Genomic DNA, 17,432 nt, shown 5'->3' with positions numbered 1-17,432 from the left:
CAGCATCAATGCACACAAAATCGAAGAACTGGTTCCCAAATGGAGTAGACTTACCCTACAAACCAAAGAACTGTTTCCCAAATCAGGAAGACTTACCCTACAAACCCAATGAACTGGTTCCCAAATGGGGTAGACTTACCCAACAAAAACAGCAAACTAGTTCCCAATGAACCATTTCCAACTCAGGTACAGTCCAAACACAATTCTCCTCTCCAACAGGGTACCTCAACCAAATTGGCTCCTCCCATAAAGGAAAAGCCCAAACTGAGGGGCGAATATGTTCCTGGTGTGCACACTAGAGCAACCTAACCTACAAAATCAAGTCTGTCAACTCACAACGCAAAAGGATACACAAAACCAAAACAAAACCAAGACCAACAAATGAGCTGGTTACTTAACTGGGTAGGCTTACCTTACAAAATTGAATCTGTCAGCTCGCAGAAATTTGTAGTTCCCTTGCTTCAGCTGCCAAGCACTGGGGCAGTCAGTGCCACTGCAGGGAATTTGGAAGGGAAGATCCTCAAGACAAATGGTCCCAGAAGCTGCTAGGGCCTTGCCTCAGTAGTCCTTGACCGGGGTCAACTAGCTGCAAGCAGCAAGCCTCCTGACTGGCTAAGCCAAATTTGTTACTGAGTCCAGGCTCACTCTGCTCACCGCACAACAGGTCAGATGAGGTGTTGAGGCAAGAAATACAACTTTATTTGGAAAGCCCACAGACTGAGAAGATGGCAGACTAATGTCTCAAAACGACCATTTTGTCGGGGCCTGGATGCCAGGTTCTTTTACAGAACAGAGAAGGGGAAGAAGTGAGGAAGTAAAGTAAAAAGGCCATTAATCTAGCAAATGTCTCCTGGAATGGCCAACTTCGGGGAGGGGATGTATTAATTTCTTCTTTCTGCAGCCATTCACAGATAGGCAAGGTTAGATTGTCTCTCTGTGAGCTGAACAAAGGCACTTTAGTTTAACAGTCAGGCAGAGAGGCAGGGTTCCCTGAGAAAGGCCATTATGTATGATTATAATTAAAAAAGCAATGAAAAGCTAAGGTTAAAGTCTAAGTCAGCTACAAATAGCTGAGGAAAGAAGAGAAGAGAAAGGCAAAGCAGAAAGGGAAAGCTAAGTCCAACAGAATGCAGAGTTCCAGAGAATAACAAGGAGAGATAAGAAAGCCTACTTAAATGAGCAATGCAAAGAAACAGAGGAAAACAATAAAACGGGAAAGACTAGAGACATCTTCAAGAAAATTGGAGATAACAAGGGAATATTTCATGCAACGATGGGCACAATAAGGGACAGAAATGATAAGGACCTCACAGAAGCAGAGGAGATTAAAAAGAGGCGGCAAGGATACACAGAAGAACTGTACAAAAAAAGGTATAACCACGGTGGTGTGGTCACTCCCCTGGAGCCGGACATCCTGGAGTGTGAGGTCAAATAGGCCTTAGGAAGCACTACTAAGAACAAAGATAGTGGTGGTGATCATTCAGAATTAGCTCAGAATTCCAGCTGAGCGATTTAAAATCCTAAAAGATAATGCTGTTAAAGTGCTGCACTCAATATGTCAGCAAATTTGGAACACTTAGCAGTGGCTACAGGGCTGGAAAAGGTCAGTTTTCATTCCAAGCCCCCAAAAAGGCAATACCAAAGAATGTTCAAACTGTTAGGGGAAGCACACTGACTGAAACTGCCCACCCTGGCCAGGCACCGTAGTAACCATTTGCATGAGTTGTTTTACGACCGGAGGTCCTGGTAAGAAACACAGAACTAATAAGCCACCACCAACCGGAAGAGTTCAGGAAAGGTCAAAAGGAGACACCACATGTCCGACCACCTCCCAGAATCCTCACTGGCATCCATCTTGGCTGAACAAGGCGTGCACCACCAGGAAGGACCCTGAGTCAGAAAGATTGGCTAAAGACAACCCAGAAACTAATCCCATCACCATAAAACCCTAGACTGCAAGCCATGTGACAGAGCTGTTCTCCTGGGTTCCCTCACCCTACTGCTCTCCACCCGGGTGCCCTTTCCCAGTAAAATCTCTTGCTTTGTCAGCACATGTGTCCCCTCGGACAATTCATTTCTGAGTGTTAGACAAGAACCCAGTTTTGGGCCCTGGAAGGGATCGCCCTTCCTGCAACAAAACTACCGCACAAATATGCTCATTTCACATACCAGCAAGGTTATGCTCAAAATCCTTCAAGCTAGGCTTTAGCAGTATGTGATCTGAGAACTTCCAGATATACAAGCTGGGGTTTAAAGAGGCAGAGGAACCAGAGATCTGTCAACATTTGTTGGATCATGGAGAAAGCAAGGAAATTACAGAAAAACATCTACTTCTGTTCCATTGACTACACTAAAACCTTTGACTGCATGGATCACAACAAACTGTGGGAAATTCTTAAAGAGACGGGAATACCAGACCACCTTACCTGTCTCCTGAGAAACCTGTATGTGGGTCAAGAAGCAACAGTTAGAACCAGACATGAAACAATGGATTGGTTCAAAATTGGGAAGAGAATATGACAAGGCTATATATGGTCACCCAGCTTATTTAAACTCTATCCAGAGTACATCATATGAAATGCTGGGCTGGATGAATCACAAGCTGGAATCAAGACTGCTGGGAGAAATGTCAACAACTTCAGATAGGCAGATGATACCACTCTAATGGCAGAAAGTGATGAGGAACTAAAGAGCCCCTTGACGAGAGTGAAAGAGAACAGTGAAAAAGCTTGCTTGAAACTCAACATTCAAAAAACTAAGATTATGGCATCCAGTCCCATCACTTCATGGCAAATAGGAGGGGGAAAGTGGAAGCAGTGACAGATTTTCTTTTTGTGGGCTCCAAAATCACTGTGGAAGTGGACTGCAGCCGTGAAATTAAAAGCTTGCTTGCTCCTTGGAAGGAAACCTATGATTAACTTAGACAGCATATTAAAAAGCAGAGACATCACTTTGCCCACCAACTTTCATCTAGCCAAAGCCATGGTTTTTCTAGTAGTCAGCTGGATGTGTAGAGAGTGGACTAGTTGTTAATGAGCTGTGTTCACTCTGGTGGGGCCACAACTCCTGGGCCTCTGGCCCTGTATCACCCCTAGTAGCTCCATTTTGCCCTTAATCTCTCTTGAGTCATCTCTCCCTGCATACACAGCTCAGTCCTCAGCTATTGACTCAAGGAACTGGCACAGACCTCTGGGCATGGCCTCCTCTCTACTGCTGTGCCTTGAAGATTTCAGCCCCTCGAGCCCTGATCTGCTTCCTCTGTTCGGCAGGACCATGCATTCTGTTTGGACTCCAGTACCCCATCCCTCAGGGCAAGCGTCATCTGAGCTAGAGCATCTGAGGGTCTCATCTCAGGGGTTCCACCTTCCAGAGTTGGAAGTCTTGTGCTGCTTGTTATCTGTTCCCTGGGAATAACTACTGAGCCTCTAATGTCAAGATTCATGGTTATTTACATCAGGAAGGCTAGTCTGGGTGCGAGTTACAACATCCCCGCTGGAAGCAGATGTCTGTGCACGTATTTTTAGTTTATAGTGAGGAGAGTGTGTTGTACACCTCAGTCTGTTTTTTGACTTGTTCCCCAGCTCCCAGGGAGCAAGTTATAGCAGTTCCTGGGGAGCCAATTCCACGAGGAGGCACTAGCTGGTGGGAGGGTCTGGTGGAACCTGGGGAGGCAGAAATGCAGCCAATCTGGGCCACTCCCCAGGAACATCATCGCCCTGAAGAAAGGGTCACCCTTTCCCCGTGTCTGGGAGAGGCCAGGGTGTGGAGGGAACAGACAGAACTGCTGAGGACCGAGTGATCTGAACTGCCATTGGGGAAAACCCTCCTCCCTGGACTGGAGAGCTGGGTCTTCAGCTCCGGGCTCACAGTACTTGGGACCCTGTGCCTCCAGGCTGGGGTCAACTCCCCCGTGAGCCGCTGACTCCAGGAGAGTGTGGGGCCTCTGTTCCCCATGGTGGGGAAAGGGGCCATGGGAAAACTGCTTGCTCACAGGAAACTTGACAATCCTTCCTTAGCTCTGCGGCTCTAGCCACTCAGGCCTAATCACCCTGGGAACAGCCAGGGTGGCTTTTCCCAGAGGTATCACCTTACTTCTGAAACTCTCCTCTCCCAGGAGTATACCCTGCCCAGAAGAGCTTAGGAGAGCTCTTAGCAAGGAGAAGGAGAGCAGAGCCTCTCCCAGTCACACCCAGGCTATAATGCCATGATGTTATGGGCAGAAACCTCAGGCTCTTTCCCATCAGAGAAGCTTCTGCGGGTCCTAGGAATCCAGGAGCCTTTGGGGAGTGGAATTCCTGCACAATAACCCCAGCACCTAAGCCTCCCTCTCATTTTTTCAAAACCCTGGTACTGAGCTGGGAACAAGTCAGCTTCCTGGAGGGCAAAGCCCCCAGAGAAGGGTTGGGGCTTTCAGGAGATGGCTGATGTGGGGTAGAACAGGGGCACATCCTGAGAAAGACTGAGACTCAGCAACCGTGAGTCTTCCCCCATCCCACCAGGGCTGGGCATGGCCCCTCCACCCCTCCCTGCACATTCCCATACCCTCTGGCTGTCCCCTCTGCCCCAGCAACACAGGAGGGACTCATCCTTGGGGGTGAAGAAAAGAGTCACCAGGCTGACATGGGAAGGACCAGAAAGATCACGGTCCAACAGTGACATTCCACTTGATTGGAGGTGGCCACAAACATTGGCCTGAGGTCCACAAAGGAGGCCTTCAGGAAGCCCTTTCTGTGTGGTGTCTGTGGGCTTGAATGCCCCCCGCCCCCAAGAGGGTGCTTGCAGTAGGAAAGGCTTGGCACTGAGCGCACAGACGCTCCTAGAGTCAAGAGGCCCCTAGCTGGGCTCCTGGGGTGCCCTGAGCCCTGGATTCCACTCCTGGTGGTGAATACCAGAGGCCAGCGCCCGGGATCTGACCTGGAGTGCTATGCCCCCTGCCTGATTAGCTTGTTACCTTGGCCCTTGCCAGCTGCTGGCCAGGCAAGGGCTGTCCGGAGAGACAGAAGCACCAGTACAGTGTCCAGGAAAGTGGAGGGTCAGAAGGTCTTATTAGGTCCTTGCAATCCCCTCATAGTCCAGAAGAAAACAGAATATACCAATGAGATGGAATATTTTCCAGCCCCCACCTATGGTGACCGCAGGACCGGATCTCACTCTCAGAATCTGGTGTGAATCTGGCCCAGCAGGATCCCCAGGAGCCCTCACGACAGCCAGCGTGCCATTAGTCATCCTTGCCCAAGACCCAGCCAGTGTGATGGGTTCCAGGGAGTGCCAAGATTCTGTCTTCTCCTTAGTATGGCTGCCCGGTAGGAGGACCCTAAACACAATGACAAAGACACAGCCCAGCCTGGCTATTGGCTCAGCCCAGCATCAAGAATGAACCTGCTGGGACTTCCCTGGTGGTCCGGTGGCTAAGACTCTGCCCTCCCAGTGCAGGGGGCCTAGGTTCAAACACTGGTCAGGGAACTAAATCCTACATGCCGCAAATAAAGATTCCGCAGGCCGCAAACCCCCCACCCAAAAAAAATCCTGTGTGCCGAAACTAAGACCTGGCTCAAGCAAAATAAGTAATTTTTTTTTTTCCTGAATGAAGAACGAACTTGCTGACATTCAGGTCCTCTTCATCACGCCAGTGGGACGAATGTGTGCTTGTGTGTGTGTTCATGTGTGCCTACGCCTGTGTGTCCATGTGACTACACATGTGAGTCCCTGTGTGTGTGCCCATGTGCGTGCCTGAGTGCGTGTGCTCACACTTGCATGTGCCATGGGTGCACACGGGAATCGTGAGAGGAATGATGACCGTCAGCCAGTGACCCAAACAGGTTTCCTCTCCCTCCCTTATGGTCACACTCAGCTGCACCAGCTTCTTGCTTCATCCAAGAAGGTTCCCTGCGCAGCCTCTTAACCTCCACTTAAGGGTTCATGCCCTGTGTCTCGGAGGCCACACTGTCAACAGTGCTCTCTTTAAAACAGTCCTATTGACAATAATAAAGCCACTTTCACCCGTCTTGGATGTGGGCCTAGCAGTGAAAGATTTCATCCCTATTATTGCAACTCATTTCCCTGTTCCTGCTTCTCCCCACCCACTCAACCGCAGGTTCCCTGTGCAGGCGTAGGTCATGGCCCGTGTTCTGTGTGGCTACCAGTGGGCTTCACAGATTGTTTTAGAATATGTCTTTCCCTTATTTGTTCACTCTGTAGACATGGGTTGGATGAACACTTTCTTCCAGGTGTTGGGGAAGTGGTGATGGAGAAAGCACCCCTGCCCTCTGGGGGTTCAGGTGACTACTCCTGGGGACAGCCATCCCAGGAGTGTGGGCGCCCAGAGGGCTGTCCCGCGAGGGAGCTGACATGTGAGCGGGGCCCAGAGCCAGAAGGCGAAGACAGGCCAGCAGAGAGGCTTGCAAGGCCAAGCAGGGCAGGCACTGGGCAATGAGCGGAGCTGACCTGGCCTTTGGGAGCGAGACACAGGGACGCAGGCAGTCAAAAGGCTCCTCGTGTGGTAGAACCAGTGAGCCTGGTGCACCCCAGGTGAGCGGTGGAGGAGGAGGAAAGGTCTGGAGCAAGTGATGGCTTTGGGCTGAGCAGTGGGCAGTTCCGGGGCCACAGCTGTGGCTCTGGGTGGGGTCAGGTGGCATAGAGGAGACACTGCAGCTCAGTGAGGAATGACGGCTCAGCTTAAACAGCAAGAAGGCGCAGTACCTGGATGAGGCATGGGAAAGTCCCACTCACCCATGACCCTGGCTACACCTGGGCGCTATTCTGGAGAAAGTCTTGATGTCCAGGTCCAGAGGGTCCAGTCCATCTCCCAGACATGGAATTCTACATGGCATCAAGCCCTGTCCAGCCTGGGCTGCAGGGTGGGGCCTGGCCTGCGGGGACTCCTTCCCTGACACCCTCGTCATGTACCTCCTGCCCCTGTTCTGCTGGGTGCCCAGCTCTCCCTGAGGCCCCTTCTGCCTGGACCCTGGCCTTTCTCAATGGGCACCCAAAGGCTGACCCTTTGAACCCTGGCCTTTCGTAGTGGGCACCCAAAAGCTGACCCTTTGAGGGGGCCAATTCCCCTCAGAGGTCTCTTGTCCTGGACCCTGCCCAGCCTGGACATCAGCCCCACCCCTCCTCCCCTGCTCAAATATTCTGTATTTATGGTTTCAGTTTTTTGTTTTTAATAATTTATTTATTTTTATTTTTGGTTATTCTGGGTCTTTGCTGCTGCATAAGCTTTCTTTAGTTGTGACGAGCGGGGGCTACTCTCTAGTTGCCGTGGCTTCTCTCGTTGCAAAGCACAGAGCTCTGTGGGGCTCTTCTCTGTAGGTCAGAGCTTATGGCGGCAAAAGCTGCCATTGTGTTGGGAGTGATGGAAATCCCACGGGGGCAAGGGTCAAGGGGTAGCACTTAATAACAGAGTAGCCAATTTCACCAGCAGGAACAGGTTTATTCCAGAACAGCCAGAGGAACTGTGACTCAAGAAACCTCAAACTATGCGGAACCAGAGGCAAACCCAGAGAACAAGGGAGGGGAACTTGCTTCTATAGTGGAAGGAAGAGGTGCGAGGAGGGGGTGGTAATAACCAGAGTCTCAGTTGGAGGAGATGGGAGACCACAGTATGGAGGCATCCCATTGGTTGGATTGGCTGGGCTGTCTAGGCGCAAAGACTTCTTCCTCCTGCTACTGCTGCTGCTAAGTCACTTCAGTCGTGTCTGACTCTGTGCGACCCCATAGACGTCAGCCCATCAGGCTCTCCTGCCCCTGGGATTCTCCAGGCAAGAACACTGGAGTGGGTTGCCATTTCCTTCTCCAATGCATGAAAGTGAAAAAGTGAAAGTGAAGTCGCTCAGTCATGTCTGACTCTTAGCGACCCCATGGACTGCAGCCTACCAGGCTCCTCCATCCATGGGATTTTCCAGGCAAGAGTACTGGAGTGGGGTGCCATTGCCTTCTCCAGTTCTTCCTCCTACTGGACGGTAAATAGAGGCAACTGTCCTTGCTGTTTGGGGTCATGGATGCGTGTGGCAGGCAGCAGAGCTCCCCTACAGGCCTACCCAGACTCCAGATGTGGCTGAGTTTCCCTTGATTCTGTTACCGAAAGTGTGGATTGGCTGCTCTCCACTCTGAAGCCAATAAAGAGGCAAGGTTGGTGGAAAAGAAAGTTTGCTTTCTTTAGGAGACTGGCAGTCCTTGGGGTGAAGGCAGACTCCTATCCACAGGTTGACTCCTCTGCACTGACAATCAGTTGGCAAGAGTTTTTATAGGTGAAAGGAGGAGCTACATGCAGAAACAGCACAGTCAGCTCTGATAGTCGTCTTGAAATTTGTCATCTTGGTTAAGTACACTTAATCTTCAGTTCCAGGGTAGGTTTGTTCCCATTTCTTTGAGGCCAGCGCTTGGAACTGTGGCAGCTTATGTCATGGCTACAGTCTGGTCATCATGTAGTTAACTTCTTTCACCTGGTGAACATTTTAATATCTATAAAACAGCTCAAAGGATAATGCTCAGAGTAATCTCTTAGCTCTTGAAGAGAAACTAAAGAAACTAAACTATGCTTAATGAGTAAACTATTACCATCTAGCCTCATTGGATTCTTTTCCTTTGTTTCTGCATTTTCTTACTTCTCTGATTAAACTTACTCTTTGGTTAAAGTTTTTCCACAGACAAGACAGGCTGAGGACATGGGGATGGGGCAAAGACCATAGGGTCCCACTCCACTTCAGCTCCACTGACTTAATCCTCAATGACAACTTGGTCACACTTGCCACAATGGTGTGTGTGTGTGAGTTGTTCAGTTGTGTCCAACTCTTTGTGACACCATGGACTGTAGCCCGCCAGACTCCTCTGTCCATGGAATTCTCCAGGCAGAAATACTGGAGTGGGTAGCCATTCCCTTCTCCAGGGGATCTTCCCAACCCAGGGATCAAACCCAGGTCTCCTGCATTGCAGGCAGATTCTTTACCAGCTGAGCCACCAGGGAAGCCATGCCACAATGGTAAGCAGACCCAAAGCAGTGATCAAAATGTTGTACCCTCAGAGATCTGACTCTAGCTGGCAGTGGAGAACAAAAGAATATGGGGCACGGGGTCTCCCTGGTGGTCCAGTGGTTAAGAATCTACCTAGCTATGCAGGGGATTTGGGTTCAATCCCTGGTTGGGGAACAAAAATTTCATGTGCCTTGGGGCAACTAGGAGCACTCCCTGCAACCACTGAGTCCCATGTGCCCCACCCAGGGTTCCCACATGGTGCAAGGAAGACCTCAGGTGCTGCAACGCAGACTCAATGCGGTCAAGTAAAATAATTAATTTTTTTTAAAAAAGAATATGGAGCAGTGTAGAAGATATCTCTTCAAGAAAATTAGAGATACCAAGGGAACATTTCATGCAAAGATGGGCTCAATAAAGGACAGAAATGGTATGGACCTAACAGAAGCAGAAGATATTAAGAAGAGATGGCAAGAATACACAGAAGAACTGTACAAAAAAGGATCTTTACGACCAAGATAACCACGATGGTGTGATCACTCACCTAGAGCCAGACATCCTGGAATGTGAAGTCAAGTGGGCCTTAGGAAGCATCACTACGAACAAAGCTAGTGTAGGTGATGGAATTCCAGTTGAGCTATTTCAAATCCTGAAAGATGATGCTGTGAAAGTGCTGCACTCAATATGCCAGCAAATTTGGAAAACTCAGCAGTGGCCACAGGACTGGAAAAGGTCAATTTTCATTCCAAATCCAAAGAAAGGCAATACCAAAGAATGCTCAAACTACCGCACAATTGCACTCATCTCACAGGCTAATAAAGTAATGCTCAAAATTCTCCAAGCCAGGCTTCAGCAATACGTGAACCGTGAACTTCCAGGTGTTCAAGCTGGTTTTAGAAAAGGCAGAGGAACCAGACATCAAATTGCCAACATCTGCTGGATCATGGAAAAAGCAAGAGAGTTCCAGAAAAACATCTATTTCTGCTTTATTGACTGTGCCAAAACCTTTGACTGTGTGGATCACAATAAACTGTGGCATATTCTGAAAGAGATGGGAATACCAGACCACCTGAGAAACCTATATGCCTCTTGAGAAACCTATATGCAGGTCAGGAAGCAACAGTTAGAACTGGACATGGAACAACAGACTGGTTCCAAATAGGAAAAGGAGTACGTCAAGGCTGTATATTGTCACCCTGCTTATTTAACTTATATGCAGAGTACATCATGAGAAACGCTGGGCTGGAAGAAGCTCAAGCTGGAATTGCCAGGAGAAATATCAGTAACCTCAGATATGCAGATGACACCACCCTTATGGCAGAAAGTGAAGTGGAACTAAAAAGCCTCTGGATGAAAGTGAAAGAGGAGAGTGAAAAAGTTGGCTTAAAGCTCAACATTCAGAAAACGAAGATCATGGCATCTGGTCCCATCACTTCATGGGAAATAGATGGGGAAACAGTGGAAACAGTGTCAGACTTTTTTTTTGGGGACTCCAAAATCACTGTGGATGGTGATTGCAGCCATAAAATTAAAAGACACTTACCCCTTGGAAGGAAAGTTATGACCAACCTAGACAGCATATTCAAAAGCAGAGCCATTACTTTGCCAACAAAGGTCCGTCTAGTCAAGGCTATGGTTTTTCCAGTGGTCATGTATGGATGTGAGAGTTGGACTGTGAAGAAAGCTGAGCGCTGAAGAATTGATGCTTTTGAACTGTGGTGTTGGAGAAGGCTCTTGAGAGTCCCTTGGACTGCAAGGAGACCCAACCAGTCCATTCTGAAGGAGATCAGTCCTGGGTGTTCTTTGGAAGGACTGATGCTAAAGCTGAATCTCCAGTACTTTGGCCACCTCATGCGAAGAGTTGACTCATTGGAAAAGATTCTGATGCTGGGAGGGATTGGGGGCAGGAGGAGAAGGGGACGACAGAGGATGAAATGGCTGGATGGCATCACTGACTCGATGGACATGAGTTTGGGTGAACTCCGGGAGTTGGTGATGGACAGGGAGGCCTGGCGTGCTGCGATTCATGGGGTCGCAAAGAGTCAGACACGACTGAGCGACTGAACTGAACTGAACTGAAGGTCATGTGACCATGTGACCAGTTGCAGAAAGTTCAGTCGCTCAGTCATGTCCAACTCTTTGTGACCCCATGGACTGCAGTGCGCCAGGCTTCCCTGTCCATCATCAACTCTCAGAGCTTGCTCAAACTGATGTCCATCGAGTCAGTGATGCCATCCAAGCATTTCGTCCTCTGTCATACCCTTCTTCTCCTGCCTTCAATATTTCCCAGCATCAGGATCTTTTCCAGTGAGTCAGTTCTTCGCATCAGGTGGTTAAAGTATTGGAGCTTCAGCATCAGTCCTTCCGATGAATATTCGGGACTAATTTCCTTTAAGATTGACTGGTTTGATCTCCTTGCAGTCCAAGTTGCAGAAAAGAGAACTATAATAATCTCATCCTCCTTTTGACACAAATATATTTGTTGTTGTTGTTCAGTTGCTCAGTCGTGTCCGACTCTTTGCAACCCCATGGACTGCAGCATGCCAGGCTTCCCTGTCCTTCACAAATACATTTATGTACATATTAACCAATTTCTTTTTTCTCTTCTCCCTCTCCCTCACTATCTAGCATAATATGTGTTAATAGTGGTTATCCTTCTAGGTCAACACTGAAGTTACAGAATATATAAGAGTGTGTGGTTCCATTGGAAGAGGAATGAATATCACCCAAAGATGGATAAAGGGACTTCGTCATCTTCTGGTCAGAGGGTAACATGTATTGTGTTGTGTGTCGTGTGTTGGTGGTTGCATTATGTCAGGCAGTCTTTGCTGTTAACTTTACTTGGAATTGAAGTTAGATGGACTGGGGTGGGTTTGTAGTGGTCAGTGTATATTGTGCAAGGTTGAACCTAGGGTCCCACAGTCCTTTCTCTGCACGGTTCCGAGCTGGTGTGGAACACGGGGGACATTCTGCCTGGGATTTGGGGGAAACAGAAGTGAAGCTACAGCAGTCGTGTTCTTTTTGCACCTGGAAGGGAGACGCAGTGATTAAAGTGGTGTCCTAGTGATGTCTGCTTCCATCTTTAACATCACCAGTGATGGGACCAATCAAAATGGTGCCAACTGGTGGGATGCTGTGAGGATGCTTCGTCATCATGGTGCTCATGACAGAGATACACAGCCTGCATGATTACAAAGAAACATTGAGCAAAGCCAAATTGAAGGACTTTCTAAAAATAACTGATCTATATTCTCCAAGAGTATCAAGGTCATAAAGATCAAGGAAAGACTAAGGAGTGTTCCAGAGTGAGGAAAACTAGAGACGGGACCTCCAAAGACAATATGTGAGCCTGAACTGGATGGTTTGGCCATGAAGAACTGGAATGGGGAGTCTCAGCTATGCCCGACAAGCAGGTTTTAGAGACCTGTAGCTCACAGTTAGTACTAACCAATGGGACTCTGTGTGAGGGGGGTGCCCTCATCACAAACACAAAAGCAGTGTGCAGGGACTTCCCTAGTGGTCCAATGGTTAAGACTTCATCTTCCAACACAGGGGTTGTGAGTTCAATCCCTGGTCAGGGAGCTACAATCCCACATGCCTTGGAAGCACCCCCAAAACCCCAAAACATAGAGCAGAAGCAATATTGTAGTTAATTCAATAAAGACTTTAAAAAATGGTCTCCATCAAAAAATAATCTTAAAAAAACAACGATGGACACAAAGAAACTTGGGGGTGATGGATATGTTCATGACCTTGATTGTGGTGATAATTTCCAGGTGTTTTGTGCAAACTCATTAAACTGTATACATTAAATTATGTACTCTTGTATATATCAATTAAACCTTTATAAAGCTTTATGTTCTTTAGAAACATAAAGAACATCATTGGGACAACTTATGAAAGCTGAATGAGGGCTGAGGACACGTGGTAGAAACACATGGTGTTATTCTCCTGACTCTGATGGTTATGTTTTATATTTGTTGTGGTGGTGTGTGTTGAGATTTTGTTGTATTTATTGTGTGTTTTTGTGGTTGTATAGGACAATGTCTTTGTTCAAAGGAAACAGACACTAAGCTATCTGGGGGTGACAGAATGCTAGTTTTGCAAATTTCTCTCAAATGGTTCAAGGAGAAAAGTTCCTGCTATCCTTGCAACTGAATTACTTCAAAATAAATATTGTCTTTAGCATTTGAAAATGTGTCTAGACTGTAGTGATGGCCTTGGTTGAGTGGGGCAGGTGCTGCTGGGGTTTTGTTGGGGTGGGGATTGGTGGAGGTAGGGAGACTTTTTAAGCTATGGACCTTTGGGAGAACACTCCCCAGAAGGACCTCTGAGAGTAGATCAGACAGGCAGTGCGGGCCGGGCGGGGCGGGGGTCGGGGTAGGGCTGGAATATGCCACAGCCAATGGATGTTCCTTTTCATCAGGCCACCTGGAGGTTAGCTCCCAGGACTCCGGAACGGGCTGGGAGCAGGTGTGTTCTGTCCTGTGGTCTGGTCCCGTGAAGAAACCTTCTAGTCACACTGTATATGAGGACTCAGCCTTCTGTTGCTCAGGGCATCCCCTGTTGTGTATTCTGGGCCAGCTCACTCATGCACAGAATTGACTGTCAGTTTTCCACTTCCACAGTCTGCATCCTGAGTCTCTTTTAAGAATGTTTCTCTAGCTTTGTACCATAGCCAATGAGATTTATCCAGTATGCGATTATTGCTAATATGAAAAAGAAAAAAAAAAAAAAGAATGACCGGGGTGGTCCAGGGGTTAAGACTTTCACTGCCAGGGCCCAGATTCAGTGCCTGGTCTGGGAACGAAGATTTTTCAAGCAAGGCCAAAAAAAAAAAAAAAAGAATGAGTTTCTGACAAGTGTGAGGGAAGAAAGCCAGGTTGGATGTGTTACCTGAGTCCCTAGCAGGGCAGGGACTGCCTTCCTTTTAGTCACTGATGAATTCACAGGATCAGAAGAGCAAGCCCATCTGGGCCTCCAGGAGTCAGGGAGATCTCAGAGAGGTGGGATGGGTTTAATGGCAGGATCCCTGAATGAGAGTGGGGTATAGGTGGCCGGGGCCCACAGGCATGTCTGAGAAGTGAGAGTCTGAGGCTGGCAAGGGGCAGGTGAAGATGCCCGAGGCCAAAGTGGCCCCCAGACTGGGGCACGGTGTGATCCAGGTCGGCAGGTGCAGGGGGCCAGCCTGAAGCATAGTGTTTCTTGGCCGTCACTCCAGCGCACCAGACTCAGGGCTGGCAGGGACCAGCTTCAGGCCATCTGCTTCTGGCCAGCCAGGGACATGTTCCACACCCCAGGGTTTATTTCTAGCTTGTTATTTCGAGTTTGTTTTCCAAACCCAGGACAGAGCTTATGGCTGGCCCCTTTGGATTGTGGGTAAGGAAGGTGATCCCTTCCAGGGAGGCAGGTTTCTGTAAACTAGAAACAGAAGCTGTGCTGATGCCTGGCCCCGCTGGGTACCCCCAGCTTCCCTTTCTCCGGCCAGCCCCACCCCAAACCGCCCAGCCTGCCCCAGCCCCGGCCTATAAAATCCCCATACCCTCATTTCCAGTTGAACAGTGACTTGGAGCAGCACCATGCAGCTGAATTTCAGTGGCCTTCAGGCCCTGGTGACAGGAGCAGGAAAAGGTGGGTATGAGCCGGGCAGGTGGGGATGTGAGAGGAACTGGGGTTAGAAAACAAAATGAGCAGACCCAGAGCCTCGTGTTGGGGCCTGCACATTCCCTCTGTGCCTGTCAGCCTGCCCTGCCGGCAAGGGCCCCCTACTCCAGCCACCGAACCAGCCAAAGTGGGCCTGCACTGCTCCCTACCATCCAGCAGGCCCCACTGGGACAGGACACTAGCCTCTCCCTGGCCAATGCAAGAGCCGTCCTGAGAGGATGGCCCTCAGACTCAGTCCGAGCAGATGGGGGCGCATCTAGCCAAGGCCTCTTTCATGGGCGCAGCAGGAAGGGGCTGCCCTCTGGGCCTCCCTTGGCTGGATCCTGGTTGTCCAGATCCCTGCCTCCTGCCACCTCCTGGGCCAACACCCCTCTGGCCAGCACCCTCTCATCACTCTTTCCCGAGCAGCATATCTGCAGCCACCACCTGCAGACTTGTTGGTCCATCTTCCTGCCTGGTGAACCCCTGTAGGGATTGGACGGGACACGGTGAAGGCCCTTCAAGCCTCAGGAGCCAGAGTGGTGGCCGTGAGCCGCACCAACGCTGACCTGGTCAGCCTCTCCAAGGAGGTCAGGTGTACATGCCTAGTGTGACCCGGGGCCGTGACCCTTGGGGATGCCTCATGAGCCTGCCAGGACCACCCCTTTGGTCACCAGCCAATGCCTCCCCACAGTGCCCCGGGATAGAGCCTGTGTGCGTGGACCTGGGTGACTGGAAGGCCACCGAGAAGGCTCTGGGCGGTGTAGGCCCCGTGGACTTGCTGGTGAACAATGCCGCCGTGGCACTGATGAGGCCCTTCTTGGAGGTCACCAAGGAAGACTTTGACAGGTGAGGAGGAGGGAAGGAAGTCGACGGGAGAGAGCTGTCCAGGATGTGTTTCGGGTGTGACCATGGTCTAATTGTCTGCTGTCTCCCCAGGTCCTTCAGTGTGAACCTGCGCTCTGTGTTCCAGGTGTCCCAGGTGAGGAGATGGGAGGCTGTGGCTCAGCACTGACATGGCCCAGGTAGGGTGCAGTAGGCTCAGGCCGTCCCCTGTCTTGGCTTCCAGATCGTGGCCCGGGGCATGATCAACCGTGGAGTGCCTGGCTCCATTGTCAATGTCTCCAGCATGGTGGCCCATGTCACCTTCCCCAACCTAGCTGCCTACAGTGAGTCCCTCTGCCCAGTCTTGAGCCCCTATTCCGGGCAGGAGCAGCTGGGCTCCGGGTTGGGCCTCATGCAAAGCCTGCTGAAACCTTAAGGATCCTCAGTGCTGCCTTCTCCTCACAGGCTCCACCAAGGGTGCAATGACCATGCTGACCAAATCCATGGCCATGGAGCTGGGACCATACAAGGTAGGCACGGGGGCCCTGGGGTGCCAGGGACCCAGGCCTAAGAAGGCACGCAGGGTAGGGGTGAGGTGGGTGGTGGTGGGCAAGGTTGGGGCCTGGGGATCAGAACGGGGGTAGGGGGCTTCAAGGAGTGAGTGAGCAAGCTCAGTGGGGGCCGTGAGGGCGGGGTTCCTACAGAGTCTGAGGCCACCCCTCTGGCCCCTCCGGCCCCAGATCCGGGTGAACTCTGTGAATCCAACGGTGGTGCTGACAGCCATGGGCCAAAAAGTCTCGGCTGACCCTGAGTTCTCCCAGAAGCTGAAGGAGCGCCACCCGCTGAGGAAGTTTGCAGGTCAGGGGGGCTTCGCGGAGTGGCGGGCGTGGCTGGGGCGGCTGGGCAGAGCCAGCCGGGCCGAGCCGCGCTGACCCTGCCCGCCACCCGCTGTAGAGGTGGAAGACGTGGTCAACAGCATCCTCTTCCTGCTCAGCGACCGCAGCGCCTCCACCAGCGGGTCGGGTATCCTGGTGGACGCCGGGTACCTGGCCTCCTAGAGCGCCACGCTCTGGGCACCAGCGGCATGGTGCGCGGCCGAGCCTGGCCCCGCTTCCACGCCCCTCCGCCTCGCCCTCAGGCCTCCAGGGCCACCAGGCGAACGCTTCTCCACGCCCTAGGCCACGCCCCCGACGCCATCCACGCCCACGCCCAGGCAACCATCTGCAGGCTCCGGTCCCCGGTTTGGTCCCACCTCCACGATACACTTCGCCAGCGCCCCACCAGCCTGCAAACCCATACCTGGCCCACCCTGCCCACCCCCGAACCAGACCACATTCCTCCACATCCACACCCAATGTGTGGATGCCAGGAGACCCAGTCCCTGTCGACCCCACCCACTCTGTGGTCCAATGTGCTAGGGTGGATTTGCCTAAATAAATAGAAGTTCTGAAACTAGTAGCCTTGCCAGGGCTCTGGATGAGCTTGCCCCAAGGGCAGGGAGGGGAGAATCAGGGACTGAGCCGCACAGAATCTTAAAAGAGGTAGAGAGGGGGCAGATCCAAAGCCAAAGGAATTCCACAGCTGACCCGTGACTTTGATCTGAATGGCTGCGTTTCCTTGTCTTTGTTGTCCATGGCCCTGCTACACCCAGCTTTCTCTGTGCAGAGGGCAGCCTGCACCCAACTTTCCTTCCCTGTGGTTCTGGCTCTGACCTTCAACCCAGCACCCCCTGCTCTGACTACCTTCGGCTGGAGAAGGAAGAAGGTCGAAGGAACTGCAGGGAGATGCTCTGGACCATCCCTAGGGAAGATGGGCCTGAGCTCTCAGCCCTGGTGTGAAGGAGGCAGGGGGCTGGTGCTGGACTATTATAGTTTCTCCAACCATGAGAAACCCAGTTTCACCTTGGGGGACACCTTCCCCCACAAGACTATCCATGAAGAGGGCAGCCCCAGTTGGGGCAGTGTCCAGAGCTGCTGCCCTGCCTACTGTTCCTGG

At 50.9% G+C, this 17,432-nt stretch overlaps 1 protein-coding gene across 1 annotated transcript; it reads left to right on the top strand.

Annotated features, from left to right (window-relative positions):
* Window positions 1–14,377: 14,377 nt before the first annotated feature.
* On the top strand, window positions 14,378–16,895 carry LOC102406823 (carbonyl reductase [NADPH] 2). The gene is made up of 8 exons (XM_006061783.3): window positions 14,378–14,600; window positions 15,105–15,202; window positions 15,307–15,461; window positions 15,552–15,594; window positions 15,682–15,781; window positions 15,903–15,967; window positions 16,178–16,295; window positions 16,392–16,895. The coding sequence occupies exons 1-8, from the start codon at window positions 14,549–14,551 to the stop codon at window positions 16,493–16,495; spliced, it is 735 nt and encodes a 244-aa protein (XP_006061845.2). The 5' UTR covers window positions 14,378–14,548; the 3' UTR covers window positions 16,496–16,895.
* The last annotated feature ends 537 nt before the right edge of the window (window positions 16,896–17,432 follow it).

The sequence above is a fragment of the Bubalus bubalis genome, chromosome 3 (assembly GCF_019923935.1).
Source record: "Bubalus bubalis isolate 160015118507 breed Murrah chromosome 3, NDDB_SH_1, whole genome shotgun sequence".
Taxonomy (NCBI): Eukaryota; Metazoa; Chordata; class Mammalia; order Artiodactyla; family Bovidae; genus Bubalus; species Bubalus bubalis.
Note: the sequence above shows the minus strand (reverse complement) of the source record. Positions and strands in the feature narration are given on the sequence as shown.